This window comes from Diuraphis noxia, unplaced genomic scaffold, assembly GCF_037042655.1.
Source record: "Diuraphis noxia isolate RWA-SAM2 unplaced genomic scaffold, SU_Dnox_SAM2 contig0004, whole genome shotgun sequence".
NCBI lineage: Eukaryota > Metazoa > Arthropoda > Insecta > Hemiptera > Aphididae > Diuraphis > Diuraphis noxia.
Window position 1 is genome coordinate 68,027,494 of NW_028301714.1, and position 18,314 is coordinate 68,045,807.

Consider the following 18,314-nt stretch of genomic DNA (forward strand, 5'->3'; position numbering starts at 1 on the left):
GGGGCAGCTAATATGCAAGACAAGTATAACAAACTGCAAACAAAAGTTAGAGAAATTAACCATTAAGCAGTAGTCATAAGGTGTCATGCTCATAGATTACTTAGATTAGATCTTATAAATGACATCTGCTGTCGTTTCTATTGTTCTGCAGCAGATTTATTTAATTATTTATTTATTTATTTATTTATTCTACACCAGAATCTATTTGGGAATTTAGAAAAGCTGTTTGTTTTTATAAGTTGCAGCAAAAAACTAAATTCTATTTACCATGAAAAACAAACGCAAAGATACCCATATTTACATATAATATCTATTAAAAAAGTTGAAACAACCAAGTGGATGTCGCAAGCATTCGCACTTGACATTGTACTATTGCCACATTAGAATCAATTTTGGATACATGATACATTAGAAGATGTAAAGATTGTAGAAGGCCAAGTAGATTATCGGGTTGGAACTGAATGAAACAAACTTATTCGGTATTTGGAGGAATCATTTATATTTCTTTTAACAGCCAATGTTTAAAAAAAAAAAAAATTGACGTTGTCGAATCAGTTAGTTGAGCTCTTCAAGCACATAACATTGATATTTTAACAGCAATTGATTTTTCAAAAATCTGAAAAGAATATTTTTAGCTTAACATGTGATACAATATTTCAAATTTTCAAAGCCTTTAGGATACAATGAAAACCACAGCACAAGATTTTAATTTAGAAATAGAATTAAACTTGCCAACTAAAAGGCTGAAGAGAGTTCAGCGTCAATCAGGTCAAATGAATAGCGGTGATCTAATTAATAATCCTATTGATTCTTAGGGCCAGTTGTACCGTCTCTGATTAAAGTTAATCGGCCAAATTTGCACGGTTAAATATCTGTTATCAGCTGATTAAGCGTAATCGAAGTTTAACCGTAGACAGTACAACTAAATAGGTATATAGGGAAAGGTAAAGATAACACCATAGATATTGCAGTACATTTGGTATTATTATCCACAAAGCTATGGGAAAATAACTAAGTATTCTTTCTGATGCATTTTTTTTTTTATTTCTGAGAATTACACACAGTTACTCAATAAAAATTATATTTTACGGGAGAGTATTTAATTCATTAAATCTAATATTGAAATAACTATTTCTGAAAACTTACCTAATTTTCTCCATAGGTGCTACAAACTTATTATTATAGAAGAAGAATCTAGTTGTGACAAATCAAATCAAGATAAAAATGAAACTGACAATAATTTAACAACTAATACAATTTATAATTCAGGAAGTCTTTTAATAATGTAAAAATTCTTTTTACTTAAAGGCTTGAAAAGTATGTTTCCAAATTTGTATCAAGTAATATAAATTGGTATAACCTTGCCTATATCAAGTGCTTCTACAGAGAGATTATTTTCCAAACTAAAGATAGTTAAAAACTTAAAACCAGACTTGGGTCAAAAATGACCCAAAATAGACTTGAAGATCTCTAAATAACGTCATGTGCATCATATATTAGTGTAGAGACAGAAAATTATATAAATAATTTTGCTAAAAGGTCATCTAAAGCATTATAATTTATATTTTACTGTTTAAAGAAAAGTTTTTACCTAAATAAATGTTATTTATTTTATTTTATCCATGTTCAATATTCATGTAATACATACCTAATACTAAAACAGTTTAAAGTAATTTGTTATGTTTGAATAAAATTAAAAGTTATTCATAATATTTATATGCCCTGATAAGTAACTGTTGTACCTATTTAAAAGCAACTATTAATGTATTTTGTAGGCTATAATATAAAGTGTTAACCAGGTTAAGTGAAAAGTTAAAAGTTATGATTTTGTAATGAAGTATGAAAAAAAAAATAATGTGCATTTTGATTATTTCATGACCTCAACTTTGGATTGTATTAAAATGTGGTGTAGTTTTATGGGGGTGGATGGTTCATTAAAATTTTTTTTTGTCAGACCATTTCTATACCAGTTATTGTTACTGGAATAGTTTTCAAAATAGTTTGACTCCTTATGAGCTTTTTACATGCATAAGTATAAACATTAGACATAATTATTAAATATTAATTAATATTTAATATTATAAAAATAATTAAGTTTTTTTTATATCGATAAACAATGTTTTTATATTGTCAAAATTTTTCAAAAATTTATACAAAGTACCTCTTAAATAATTGTAATAGCTATTTAAAAACATTAAAATTGAGATATTTATTTAGCTCAATAGCGCACAATTTGTTTTCCCACTGACCCACGTGCAACATAGAAAATTTACGTTTAGTACGAACAACCCTGTGTAATTCCAGCCTTGTAAAAGATACATTCTAAATAATTTTCAAAATGAGTACCTATCTATATTTGAATATTTCTAAAATACGTTTTACACCCTATTGCAGTGCCGTAGAAACCGCGGTGCGGGCGGTTCATTGCACCGCGGCCCCACGTTGCAATTTCTAATATGAGGCCCATACTTAAATAAAATAATATAAGAATTAAGAATCTATGCTAAAAACAATTTTTTTAATAAGATCGTAGTATAATGATAATGCCGTTAGTACTTTGTTATTTTAGCATAATATATAGCATCCCCAGGCTTCAAATTAGCACACTCAGTTCCAATATAATAGCATGTAACATTATAATTAATTTTTAAATATTTTTAAATTTGAATACATAAAATATTATGTACGGTATAGCTGCTTAATAGTTTAAATAAATAAAGACTAAAGAGTAACGATTACATTAACATTTATACAATTTCAATTTTATTCTAAGTTTTTAATTTGTTTATACAAAGTACCTATTGAAGAAAAATTAATTAAAATTGTAATTAATTATATTTGTATTATAATTAAAAATTAAGAATATGAATAAGTTAAAATTTAAAATTATTGCAATGCAGTTTATTATATTATTAGTGGGGTTGTGGACTGTGGGAGCTAAGCCATCCACGAATCTGTGTACCATCAATTATTTCAGCATCCCCTAAATAAACATACAATGTGATCTTATTTAAAGGGACCACAGATTAAATTTGCACTATAGGGCCCATCTATTTCTAGCTACGACATTGCCCTATTGGCTTAACTAGAAAAGTATACACACCTGAATTTTTTTGTCGAAGTATTAAAATTTTCGGCTACGTAAACAAAAGTTTAACACAATATTTACAAAATTGTATGGTGTATTGAAAATGTTAATATAAACATTCAATGAAAATGTCATCCCTCATCATCAAGTATCAACGGTAATATTTCTTAGAGTTACATAAAACAAATTATTATCCATGTGAGTTTTATTACAAAACCAGAATCCTCGATATCATCATTAATTATTTCGAGAGATATCGTAATGGGTACCTAAATCCTTGCCGGACACCCTGTTCAAATATGAATTAATTAATTGAGGACTTAACTTGACTCGTAAAATCCCTTTAAAAAGATAGTTAGGTATATGTATTATAATATTTGTAACATATATGCATACAGTTACCATTATACCACATACATAACTAAAACTGGCTGAAACAGTAAAACCTAATATGAAAAAAATACTTATTTCAACATTTTAGAGTTTTTGAACATAACGTTGTTTAACCTGTCAAAAATGTTCAGTTTTCTATTATTTTCGTAATTCTTTAACATATAAAAATATTAATTAAAAAACATTCAATAAGCGACATCATAAAATAAGATGGGAAAAAATATTATATATGTACCTATTTAAAATGTTTTATGTTGAAACTTGAAGTATACTACTAATTATTATAATGTCGTGTACGTGAGTGGGTACTTGTAATAATACAGTAATATTACAAGAAACATAATGTAACATATAGGTAGGTAGGTAATTCACCAAATGGATTCACGCCGAATTCCCTCCAAAACACCCCAGTTAAATGATAGTATAGTTATAGACTACTATAGTACATAATAGACTTATAGTACTTAATAATCTAAGACTGTGGGCGTGAGTTGATAATAGGTACTGAAGTAAGCATATAGGCGTGTGCAGGGTCTTTTTAAGGGTATGCAAAAGGCCGCCACTGGCGTGTCCTGAAAGTTATTTTAAGCATGTAAAATTCTGATTATTTATTTACCTACGCAATACTCAAAACACAAATATTGAAAAGTCTTTCTGTTTAGTCAAAAAAAAAAAAAAAAAAAATGTAATACGAGTAAATACCATGACAAAATACAAAATGTATGTATTTCGTAGTAGCATTGATTATAAATTATAATCAATGGTAGTAGTATATTTTGCCAATAGGTATTTTGGGTATTTTGGTTGTAAGCAGTACGTCATGCTATTTATACACTATTACTATGGATGATGAAACATGATAAATCGATAACGTAAATTTACTACTTAATACTATGATAGGACATACGGAGCTGCATATTAATTATAATATAGGTAATATACTATTTTTTTTTTTTATAGAGTACCTATTATATAGTTTAAAGATATAGATATACACATAGTAGCTATTATCCATAATATAATATGTTTAGCACCAGTACAACAGATGCACATAATAAAATGGGCACGACTGACAATATAGTGGGCAGTGGCTGCTGATCTCGAATTAAGATTATGATATATGATATATCATGATGAATGAACAAAATAAATAATAATTAAAAAGCAATCAAATTTATCAGTGTCAGATTATTCAATATTTTTCTATGAATCACACAAACCATAAAAAATGTATTACATTATAATCGTATAATCAATATTATCTCGCTGTGCCTGCCAACCGCGATGGCGCGAACAATGAGTTTGAGTTACCTAAATAATATACAACAGTAATTATACATTTATTATTGCATTGCATTCGGTGTAGTGGTTAAGAAACAGAAGAAAACTTGAAAACTCGCGGTCAGTGTTGTATCCAGGTATACTTCAGGGGAGGGGGGCGTTCGCCCCCCCTGAAATTTCTTTCGCCCTCTCCTGACAAATAAAACTTTCTGACTTTCAACAAAATGTACTTATTTATTAAATGCACAATACTAATTTAAATATAAATAATTAATAGGTTTCTAATTTATTTTGTAATTTTTTCAATATTTTATAATTTCTGAATTGTAATAAATTATAATTCATAATACAATTTATAATATGTGACGACCTTAGATTGATTTAAAAATTTAAAAATTAATAATTTGTTTTATAACTTTTTAAATATTTATAATTTCTGAATTGCAATAAATAATAATAATAATAGGTAATACGATTTATAATGTGTTACAACCTTAGATTGACTTAAAAATTAAAAAAAAATAATTTGTTTTGTAGTTTTATATAAATTTGAAATTTCTAAATTATAAATTGTAATAAGAATAACTACCTATTAATAGATATAATTCATAATGCTAAAATGACGTATCACCATTCACCAATGAAAAAAAAAAGTGAGTCCCTCCCCAGAAAAATTGTCTGGATTCAACACTGCTCGCGGTCAATAATATTTCAATATAGACTATAAATATAAACATATAGTAATAGTACTATAGTAGGGAGGTAGTTGTACAATATTGTTGTCACTTTGTCACTTGCTTAGATCATATAGTAAATGATCTAAGGTCACTTGTCAGCGTCGGTAAACGAGGAAACCGATCGTTGTAACGTTTCTGTAATATCTATACAGGGTGATTCTTTTATCATTGAACACTCATTATTTAAAAAAGTATTTACTTTTTTCAAAATATTTTTTTACATAGTTTCAAGTTGTTAAAAAACCAACGTTTTTATTAAAAAATTATATTTTTAAATATTTTTTATCCTTATCATTTTTTAAATTTTTTACTTTTTTGAATGACAACATTGAGTTTTAATTTCATATTCCAAAGCAGAATATTTTTCTAAGTATTTTGATATGTAAAAATTGAATTTTGGACGAGTAGTTCATGAGTTATAAGTATTTAAAGTTTAGACAAGCGGAGTAGTGGACAAACATTTTGCGGGGTAACCCCGTACCACTCCACTCCGCCAATCTAAACTTTAAATACTTATAACTCATAAACTACTCTTCCAAAATTCGACTTTTACGTATCAAAATACTTAGAAAAATATTCTGCTAAGTATTTAAAGTTTAGACTGGCAGTGTGGAGTGGTACGGGGTTACCCCGCAAAATGTTTGTCCACTAGGTACTCCGCTTGTCGAAAACGTTGGTTTTTTAATAACTTGAAACTATGTAAGATAATAATATAATATTTTCAAAAACATTAATAATTTTTGTAATAATGAGTGTTCAATGATAAAAGAATCACTCGGTATAAATATTGCCGATAACGAATATCGGTGGCGGGTGCGTGGGAGCGCGGGACTGCGTTATCGCTATTCGCTTTCAGCACTTCAGCAGCGGCGTTGCTGTCACGGCGACAAAATATTAATAAACTTCCCGTGCGTAATATTGTATAAACATAATAATATAATAGCTGTTGCCGTTCGGCAGTTTTTCATTGAGATAATGACGTTACAACGATGCGTTGAATGAACAAATCAAAAAAAAAAAAAATATCTTAACCAATTATAGGCTTTTCGAGCTCGGCGACCAGACGGATGGCTGTCAAGTGACGAGGACGCACGGTTGTTGTTGAACACGATAATATTATGTCGATTGCCGATATCGTAAAGCACTTCGATTAGGCACGTTCTACCGCCCTGAACGTGACATTCGGATCGGTTCCTCCTCCAGTTACCCATTAATATTTATGCATTGTATAAGACATCCATAAGTTCTATGGTTCAGTCGCCGCCCGTTGTCAAGATCGCCATGCCCGTAGTTTGCGACGAGCCGAATTCACGGATGAACGCCTCCAAGACGCCGGTCTTCAACCCTACGCCACTACGCCAGTAACATTCTGTCTACGTCTCGAACTAATGGTGAAGTAGACGGATGGATGTGAGCGATCACCATAAGCTGACTGACCTATCGACGGTTTACTCCCTGTCTGAGATTCTACCATAGAACACGATCTATGATACTATGGTACGTACTTTGAGCACTTCCTTTTCCTGTCACGTCTTTTTGTGACTTGTTTCAAACTCGTCTGTATGATAGTTATATTCTAATTTTTGTAGGTAGGTGTATTTTTTATTATTACACCGAAACGGCATACTACATGCTTGGTTGTCGGTTTTCATTCGCTACGTTCAATTTGGCAGACCTATTTAATTTGCAATATCCACCATAGTGGATTATCACCCCAGTAATCCACTAAACTATTCAACCTTTGAACAGTTTAAACCTTTCATGTACCCACACCAAAGTACTGTTGAATATACAAACGTTGATAGGCTCTAGATTAACCATACACATAAATTAGGTATTGTCATAATAATATGTCATCTAAGTAACCTGATAAAAATATTACAAATTTTAACTATTAGTATCTGAATATTGGATATGAGAACTATTCGTTATAAGTGATTATAATAAATCGATAGATAGTGTTCTAAATGCCATTGTCTAGCTACACCAAAAAGACAGAGAGTAGGTACCTAGCACATTTAAAACAAATAACTAGTATTATAAAGTTTTTACTTTTAATTTAGTTCATGGAAAGTTGACTTAGGTACCATTTTTAAAATAGAAAGATAAAAATAATTTCATTTTGAATAACTATAAACTTTAGGTAGGTTATTGTTACCCAATTATGATTAGTTAAATCCTGAATCGTTCTTAATAAATGCTGAACTATCTATTTAAATGTCAAATCATTATTAATAAAATATAAACTAGGTATACAATCACTTTTTAAAATAAATTGGGCCTGAAATAAGTTGCTTATTTACTATTTAATTATTATATAATTTATTCGCTGTGTCTAGAGCACCGGGCACCCGGACATATTATAGCACATTATAGAATATTTTTTGTGTAAAATAGTATACTTATATATGACCTAGGTAAGCTTAGGGTTTATTCTTAGTGTTTTTTTTATTTATAATAACTATAAAAGCACATTTGATTAAATCATTTTGGTACCTTTTTTGATTATTATAATATTTACATTTTTGTTCACTTTATCATTTTAATAAGAGTTAGGTACTAATTATACCTTTATTAATTGTTTTTATTTATTAGGTATAGTTGTAACAAATTAAAATATAGTCCAATTGTAATTCAGTAACATTTATATGGCAGACACTTGTGAGTTATAAGTTAATAAAGGTCAAAACATTTGAATATGTTGGTAGGTTCTCCTCCTAGTTTTAGTTTATTTTAAGTGGTCTTTTGTGGTATCCCTTGTCACCATTTTAAACAAGTATCTATTAAATACCTTGTTGAATTAAATGATGAAATATTCAGCTTACATCTCAATATGATAGAATATTTATTAAACAATAATGATCATATTTGATTATTATTTTGCTGTCATCATTTTAAGGGATCTTTTATGAAGTCTAAAATTATAGATTTATGACTGTATATGGAATATTCTATTATAATATAGTACTTCGATTATAGTTGTAGAGATACATTGTTATTGGTTGGATTATTGTAGGTATCTTATAGTAAAGTCTTTATATCTAAACATTATTATATTTTAATTTTAAAGACTTAGGTCCTGAATTAAATTGTAACTAAAATTTAAAATAATTAACACAACTTATTAGCTCCTAATATTAATTTCGAGAATAATTTAATAACTATCTATTAATTACTTTTTTTAACATATAATGTTGTATATTTTTTAAAACAACATCAATAATTAATAATACTGTTTATAAATCGTTTTTCAGAATTAGTGAACAAAAAGAAAATTATTTAAAATTAACTGCAATGAAAAGTGGTAAGAAAATATTTTTTATGTATTTTATTTTTAGTAGGTTTCTACCTAACTTATTTGATTAATTTACCACACTAACACAACACAATAGGTAAAATAGATGACTGACTTAACACTGTATACCTAAATATTACCTGAATGGACTTATTAAAAATTGGAAATCAAAATTTTATTTTATTAGCGCAGATTATTATTATTATTATATTCTTATATAATAATAATATTCTTTTAGATAGTCAGTTAAGGATATCAAATATCAACATGAAAGACTGTTTTCAATTTTTTCCCTAAAAATAAGCAATTCAAAAGTTTTTCTTTTACTCTTTTATTGAGTTGATATATATTTATTTAATAAATTCTTAATGCAAAATGTTATTTTATCAAATTTTACAAGATGTCATTTAATTAATGTATATATATATATATATATATTATATAGTATATTAGTATACCTGGTCAATTTAAATGCTAATGTTATGTATATATATACATATATCTACCTATTTATGAGTTATAAACATTTCCTAATATGTTAGGCAGCACTGAACTAAATTCAGTGGTGTGAGGTAATTATAATTTAAAGATAAGTATCCTAAGTAAACAAATTGTTGATTATAACACAACTCTAAGAAAAAAGATATTAAATTTAAAAATTAAAATAATTACCTGAAATATAGTTCACTCTACAGGAATGATTCATTGTTAAAAAAAATATTACTCATTTGTTATTATACCTATTTTGTTTACTTGTAAAATATTCTATGTACCTATTATTTATTAATGTGTATAGAGGTATCTTCTACCTATTACCATATTACATTTTATCTTTACTGCTTACTTGTTAATTGTTTACTATGAACTCTGAATAGGTAAATGTGCGGGGTTATGCTTGATAACAATATTTTATGACCATCTAAAGAAAAATGTGTAAATTAGTATACCTATAATTAGTACTAGTAATCTCAAAATATCAATGAGTACCTATTAAAAAACCATATTTTATTAATGTTTGTTTTTTTCTATATATTTTTGACTTTTGATTAAAGTACAGATTTTTATATTATAATTATAATAATATATCATTGACAGTTAAAGATGAAGAATTTACATTATAGAGCAATATTTTATTATTCAATTAGTAATAATTTTTAAATAAATATTATTTTGCATATTCTTAAAATCCCATCTTAACTTTTATGTTATGTGTTAACAATTCCATGAAAAAATAAATGCAAATGTAATATAGTTGAATTCAAAAAAATTTGTTTTGCATTTTTGCTTAGGAAGGCAATATAATGAATGTAACCCCTCTTAAATTTTATTTTTGCTAGGCTGCAAACAATCATATATCATGATGAGTTTGTTTAATTTAAATTATTGTATAAGATTAGTACAATACAGTGAACTGATACTTCATCAATTTTGATTTATTTTAATATGATATTCTTTAATATATTATATATTAATATGTTAGCAAGATTCAATCATCTAGAAAAAGTTCATAAAATAAGAAGAATATATCCATCTGGAAAGAGAGGTCAGTTTTTTTGAAGAAAAAAGAATGTTGTCATGAATTTATCATCATTCTTCTATTAATAATGCATTTTTATCTAGCAATACATATTAATTAACATTATGTATGATATACATATTCATATTTGTAATTTAACTAATATCTGTTAAATTCTATGTTTCAATGTGTTAGTATTTTCTTAATAGTTTTTGTTTATTTATAGGTACTTATAAAAATAATAATAATAATTTTAACTTTATATTTTTTGTACTCTATTAAATTGTGTGTTATTGCGAGGATATAAATTAAAAACCTAATTATAAAAATCAGTAAAAATTAATATTACTAGCTTACAATTGTAAATATTAAGGAATATTATGTACAATCACAATTTATGTATTAACAATATTAATAAAAGTAATTTTTTTCAGACATTTTATATTTTAGCCGACCAAGCATTAAAAAAAATGCCATCCTCACCTTTTGTGTCGGTGTAATATTTGGAATATTTTTTGCTTATACTACAGTAACCATTACTGAATGCCATTTTAAAGATATCAAAATATTTCCATCAAGGTTTTCATATGATTCTGTTAGATACAGTGACCGTCATTCACACGGACATGATAATGAAGGTTCATTCAATGATTCACTCATTATGAAAGGTCATGGGGAAAACGAGACATTGCATTTTCGTGAGTTTAACTAATTTTAGTTTTTAAAATATTGTGTTATTTGAAGTGGCCATATTTTTTATGAAAAAGTGGAAAAAGTTTCAAAAAAGCTATTTAAGTGATGAGGTATAGAGAGTTAGGAAATCTTGAGTATTTGAAATGTTTTAAAACTATAGAAGTATAATAATATAAAAACTTTAAACTAATAACTTATTAAAATATTCCCTTAAAAATTTTAGCTAATTTACTTTTAAAAAGTAAGTAAGCTATTCTGTTCATTTCTTGGAGATAAAAAAATGTTGCCTCTTTACTTTTTACCCGAATAAAATTGCAATGAAATTACTTTTCAATAGAAAAATTAATTTGATACTTTAATACTAAACCTAACAAATTAATCTATATATGTATATTAAAAGAACTTTGCCCAGCAGACTGATTTACCATTGCGTAGCCAAAACCACCAAAGCCATGAGTATGAATTTAAAATTCAATATTTTTTTGGTTAAATTAATTTGGATCGTAATAACTTTTTAAAAAATATAATTTTTGAAAATTTGCTGACATAAGTATATTTTTTAATTTATTTATTTTACCATATAATATTAATAATTTTTGTCATACGTTTGATTAGCGAGATGAGAATTTAAGGAGGATTTGTGATGAGATTAAGGATGATAGACAAAGAATTAATTCATTAGTGATATCGTAGAAGTGGCTTGTCAACTGTTGACAAAATTATAAACAATTGATTGATATGGTTCAGTCATGTTATGTATGAGTAGAGGTGACTCAGAGACAGTGCGAATGATTATGGAAATCTATGTGGAAAGAAAGAAAGAAAAAGACTGATGAAGATCAAATAAAGAAAGACATGAAATAGTTGGTAGGAGTCAAAGCGTGACTTTTAATTAAAATTGATACATGAACCACTCTGACTAATCTAAGTGGAAAATCAATTAAAATATTAGTACCATTCTGCTTAAATTAGAATGTCAGGTTGCACTATATTTTAATATTTTATTAAATTATAGATGAAGATCTCGTGGCTCAAGAACTTAAAAAACGAATTAGAGTTCTTTGTTGGGTCATGACTAGTCCTAGTAATCACATTAAAAAAGCAAGACATGTAAAAGCTACATGGGGTAAACGTTGTAATACATTACTTTTTATGAGCACTGTTAAAGGTAAGTATTAGGACCATATTACTATTGTCAAAAAATTAACTCAATTTTGTAATTTAGATAAAAGTTTGCCATCTATTGCATTACCAGTTAAAGAAGGTAGAGATACACTTTGGGGTAAAACTAAAGAGGCATTTAAGTACATACATAAACATTATAATGATTATGATTATGTATTGAAAGCTGATGATGACACGTATGTAAAATTGTATAATATTATATTTTTAAAATTAAATATTGTAAAATTTATTTATTATGCTGATAAAAAGTTGATAAAATGTATTATAATCAGGATTCAGGGCTTAGACTTTCCTGTATTTGCTTATTTCCTAGAAAGCTGTTCATTTAAATCTGATAAGTAGGGCTGGGATTTGTATGTAAATATATATTTTTAGTAAAACATGATAAATTAATTATTGCAAATGATAAATTCGTTTTACGTAATTTGCAACAAAATAAGACATATTTTTACATATTTCGCCATAAATACATATTTTTACACACTTTGTAAAATTCTCGCTTTTTTTTACATATTTCTTAAATTTTGACAATTTCGGTGGTTTAATAATATTTTACATTTATATTTTGATAATGGTACTCAGCAAATTTTAAGTGTACAATAATGTATATAGGAAATAAGTAGGTTAAAATAAGTATTAATAACTTGATTTTAGTTTATCTCATCTCTTTCTGTCCGATAACCATACCTTAATGATTATACTTTATGTTCAACAATTATTTGACAAAATATATTTACGAATTTACAACAGTACCTATAAGACTATCAGTTTGCGTGGTTATGAAAACAACTTCACCTAACGTAAATTTAATTTTAAAAATTTAAAACAATATATAGTTTGTCATTATTTCACTTTAAATTGATTAAACATCAATTGTATTTCAATTTAACAACATATTTTTTAATTTTTTACCACAAATTATTATATTTTTTAAATTAAATTAATCATACATAAAAAACAGTAAATTGTATTATTCAAAAATATTTAGAATTGTATTTTAATTTATAATTTTTTATTTTATACTACATATTTTTGCAATTTTAATTACATATAGGTTTCTCGGCTGGATTTGTTTGGAATAAATCAATTTTTTTTTACAAACTGGTGGTTTATGAATACACATTTTTCGATACATTTCAAAATTTTTTGAGAGTGGTCTGCGCATGTGCAGTAAAAACTTTTTTTTTAAATAGCGACACCTATTTTTAACGCCATATTCGGATAGGCCTGTTTTTTTCAAGTAATTTTCATGTATCAACTATGGCTCTAAGTTCAATATTGACTGAATAAGAGCCATGTCAATTTTATTAAATAATACATTTTTAAAATTATTTTTAACATTTATAATTAATTCTTATTGGTTACTTTTTGAATATTTGTAGGAATTTTTTTTTAGAAATGTTATAAACAAGACTAACATAATATGGATACAACATTATTTATTAAAAATCGACTAGGTACAACTGGTACAAGTGATCAATAGTTATTTTATAATTACACAATAAATTAAATAAATTGTTCAAAGTTTGCTCCGTGGTTGTCGAAGCATAATTTAAAACGCTGTAGACATCCTCTATTGGTTGCTGACATTATTTGGTTTTCGGTAAGGTTATTACAAGCAACCATGATTTTATTTTTTAAATCTGCTAGATTTACTGGTGGATCTGCGTAGACTATTGTTTTAAAATAAAAAAAAGTTGAGTGGAGTAATATCTGGAGATCTTGCTGGCCATTCAATGATGGGGCCATAAGTGCCAAACCATTTTCCCTCATATACCCGATTTAAATGATCTCTAATAATATGAGCATTATGAGCAGGAGCTCCATCGTGCAGAAAATAGAGAGCAAACTTTGAAAAATTTGGTTTCTTTTGTGCATTCGTTCTAATCGAGTACATTTACAATCACAGTAAAAATCCTTCATAAACTACATGTAAAAATGGCTTTTGAAAAACGGTAATTTAGTTAGGGGCTCAATTTACCAATGCTCGTTTAAATGGGCAATTCCTGCTTCGATATACTATACAGTACATACATCTGTTGTGTAGTTATTTTTTTGTTTTTACTTAGTTCATGACTGGCGCTAGATAAAATATAAATTAACAATTCCATTAAAAACACGAGCATCCTGTGTACAAATAATTCATAACATCTATTATAGGAATACGTTTATTACCACTATAAAACATAACACATAATTATAATAACTATAATTATAGAAAAAAAAAAAAAAAAATAGTATTTAATAATTACTGTAAACACAGTGAAGTGTTTCATTAGCTTAAAGTGTCTTAAATTATCAATATTACTTATTATTGCAATTGTAACATGTAATATGAGGATTTCCACTACTTACAAAATTCTTGAATTAACTTCAATTCTGCGTACCCCATTTATTTTTGTGTGTTTTCAATTTTCAATTTGATTTTGTACTTAGTTTGAAACATTCAATGACGGTTTTCACTTTTTTTTTAATGTGTTTTATTTCATCTAGTCCGCTTTGCGCAACTCGATTTAATGTGTGTGCTAAACAAGGAATATGGTACCAATTTTTATTCATACCGATTGCCAATGTTATGTTTACAGCATTGTTACTCATAACAATAGCTGCCAATAGTGTAAACTACGTCAATTATTTGACCAAATAATTATTTTATAGTTTAAACTTTTATCATTGGAGAACATATTAAAAGTATTTGTGCCGTTGAAAAATAGGAATGAATAATTAAATTTACCTGTTTGTCTAATGTTGGGGACTATTTTTCACTTTGATTCAACTCATGTATCAGTTATGTTTTGTAGGTAGCTAACCTGATCTAAATGAAGATTAATCATTTTATTTACTGTACTATGATATTTTAGTTCTTTAGTATCACATTACTAATGTATAATACAATAATGATTTTAGTGAACAAAAATAAACAACAAACTAATGCTAAATAAAAAAAACTTTTTAATACTAATTTTTGTATAATTATTTCAGATATGTTATAGTAGAGAATTTGAGGTATATGTTAACTTCATTTAATCCAAAAGATCCAATCTTCTTAGGTTGTAGGTTTAAACCTTATGTTAAACAGGGATACATGAGTGGCGGTGCAGGTAATTTATTTAATACCAAATTTATTTTATAGATTAATAATAATAGATATTATATAAAATATTAAGAGTACACTACACCCGCATGTGTTGTCTTTGTCTTACAAGTGAATAACATGGACAATTTTACACTCAGTAGTTCCAATTTAGCTCCGTTAGCTTAAAATGTTGAGTGAATTTACCTCTTATAAATATTAAAGGCAACATTATTATCTAGGTTATCACGGAGGCTTTTTATTATATTTAAATTTTAAATGTTGTATATCATAAAATACTCATAACTCGTTTTAAAATAAAAATATGATAAAAAGCCTTGTAATAATGTTACCTTTAATTTTTAAAAGTCGTTAATTCGCTCAAAATTAAGTTAACGGAGCTAAATTGGAACTGCTGAGTGTAAAATTTGCCAAGTTACGCACTTATAAGACAGACAACACATGCAGGTGTGGCGTTCTCTTAATTATAATTTATAAGTATTGTGATACCAAATTAAAAATGTTATAGTAATATCTGTATAATTTAAATTATATAAATCCATTTAGGTTATTTGTTAAGCAAAGAATCAGTTAAGAGGTTTGTTGAAAAAGCTATACCTCATAAACAATGTCGGCAAGATAATGGTGGAGCTGAAGATGTAGAAATTGGTTAGTTTATTTTACAGGTATTTTCCTGTTATAAAAAACTACTACTATAATTGCTATTACCACCCAAAAACTCAGGTTCCGTGACTACCACAATCAGAACAATGTCTACACTCTACAACTGGATTGTGACATTTTACTAAATGAAGTAGTCTCTTATAACTGGAAAATACCATTTTTTATTTAAAAAAAGAAATATGTTGAATATTGTTATTATGTGGAATGCATTTTTTTTCATAGCCAAGATATTTTAGATCTATTGACTTAAATTATATTAAATTCTCTAAAATTCTAGACAGTAAGACAGTATTAAAATGTGGTAAATAATTATATCCATTTCAAACATTTATGCTTGATTTATATCAAGATCTATAATAATATTATACTATTTTGTTTTTATAATCTCTTCGGTGGTGTTAATTTAAAAACATACACATTTAAGTAAAAATAAATATTCTGTAATGATTTAAGCTATAACAAAAAATGTACTCTATGCATAAATAATTAGTAAATATAATAATTATTGTCATAATGTGTATAAAATCTGTACTACAAGCAATATAAGTATGTTTAAAATATTGATAAATTTGCTTTTTTTAGGTATTTGTCTTCAACTAGTTGGGGTAAAAGCTGAAGATACTCGAGATAGTTTAGGACGTGGACGTTTCTTTCCATTTATTCCAGAACACCATCTTATACCTGGGCACACAGATTCAAGTTTTTGGTACTGGAAATATATTTATTATCCAATAGTAGAGGTATATGAACACAAACATTAATAACGTACTGAACCTTAGTCAGTAATATATATTTTTTTCATTATTTTTAGGGTATGGATTGTTGTTCAGATACCGCAGTTTCATTCCATTATGTTAATCCTAATAATATGTATGTTCTCGAATATTTAATTTATCATTTACGGCCATATGGAGTGACTCAGAATATTGATAAAAGTATTGTAAACAAAATATACTCTAACAAAGAAAATAATGTTACTAAGACTGATCAGCAAAACTGATGAAAAACACACATGTATAAACTTGAATTAAAACACTTGACAGTGTTGACCTTTATATTGTATATTATTTAATATTTATACACAAACTAGAATGATTAGTCTCGTGCCATTTACATGCTCTGTTTGTGTACAGAACTCTACTAGTCAATAACTTATTGGCAAATCCTAGTCAATTTGCTCATAAAGTTCTTATTGATGGAGCTTGATTTCTTTAAATTGTTTTTTCTTTTTATTATTCAAACATTCTAAATGAAAAAAATAATAAAATTTTGCACTATATTTATTTATTTATGTGCTAATTTTTTGTTAAACTTTAAAATAAAATGTTATTTCATAATATTATCTTGATTTAATACATTTTAAAATGTTATCAAATTAACCAAAGATGTTATTTTATACTTGCTTATAAATTTCACTAATAATATTTTTTGCTATTAGTGATTTTTTTATTTATAAATAAATATTCTTAAATGTAATATAATATAGCAACTGTACTACATATTCTTATATTGAAAATAAAGGGAATTTATATGTTTGAATTAACTGTGATTTATTATTAAAGAACAATAAATATTAGTTTAGTAAAATTTGGCTTCAATATAATAGTTAAATCGAAAATCATTTGTATAACATATTATTATATTGTTCTTTTTTTTTCATTTGTATAAACACTACCACTGAAGACTGAACTGATTTTTATCTGACTTAAACATATTTATTATGCAGTATATATATATTATGTTCAGACTCCAGATAATATTACTCAAATATGCTTATCCATATATTTTTTTTTTCAAATAGTAATGGAAACCCTGAATAGAAATATTAATATTGAGTTCTATAAATAATGGTCTCTTAAACATGATTTGGTTGCCCATAATTGATTCATTAAATTAGTCAATTTTTATGCAATCCCAAAAACTGACTGTATTATTTTTTAAATAATAGTTAATACAATTATGAATTAATAATGATTCTCTGGTTCTCTGTTCAGTGTTACCACAAGTTACAATGACATGTTCATGGACATTTAATATGTATCACATATAAATGTTTCAATAGTTAAAATCTTAGTAAATTAAAACGGGCAAGTTTGATCAAAAAATCGTGAGTTTATCTATTTATGATAATTTATCACTGATAAACTTAGAAGTTGATTGAATTACAAAGACTTCTTTCACGTACTTAGTGAATTATGTATTTATAATAAACTAACTGTACAATTAGATACAACTAAAAATTGGCATAGCCATTAAAAAAATCTGCTCAAGCATATACCGTGTATCTAAGAGTTAAAACTATAAGTCAGTTGCAGTCGCCCAACCCTGTGTGGACCTAAGCTAGATATTTTTTTATGTATAATAATTAT

General features: G+C 26.6%; 1 protein-coding gene across 3 annotated transcripts; it reads left to right on the top strand.

Annotated features, from left to right (window-relative positions):
* The first annotated feature begins 6,282 nt into the window (after positions 1–6,282).
* On the top strand, positions 6,283–17,484 carry LOC107167669 (Glycoprotein-N-acetylgalactosamine 3-beta-galactosyltransferase 1). 3 transcript variants are annotated; one of them, XM_089226232.1, is made up of 11 exons: positions 6,283–6,407; positions 6,541–6,996; positions 8,754–8,803; positions 10,275–10,337; positions 10,745–11,008; positions 12,019–12,171; positions 12,229–12,364; positions 15,171–15,289; positions 15,829–15,930; positions 16,528–16,685; positions 16,757–17,484. In XM_089226232.1, exons 3-11 carry the CDS (start codon positions 8,794–8,796, stop codon positions 16,943–16,945), a joined length of 1,194 nt encoding a protein of 397 aa, XP_089082358.1. In that variant the 5' UTR covers positions 6,283–6,407; positions 6,541–6,996; positions 8,754–8,793; the 3' UTR covers positions 16,946–17,484. The 3 variants fall into 3 exon arrangements, with proteins under 3 accessions (XP_089082358.1, XP_089082359.1, XP_089082357.1); XM_089226233.1 differs by lacking the exon at positions 10,275–10,337 and having other exon boundaries at positions 6,350–6,996; XM_089226231.1 differs by lacking the exons at positions 6,283–6,407; positions 6,541–6,996; positions 8,754–8,803 and having other exon boundaries at positions 10,223–10,337.
* The last annotated feature ends 830 nt before the right edge of the window (positions 17,485–18,314 follow it).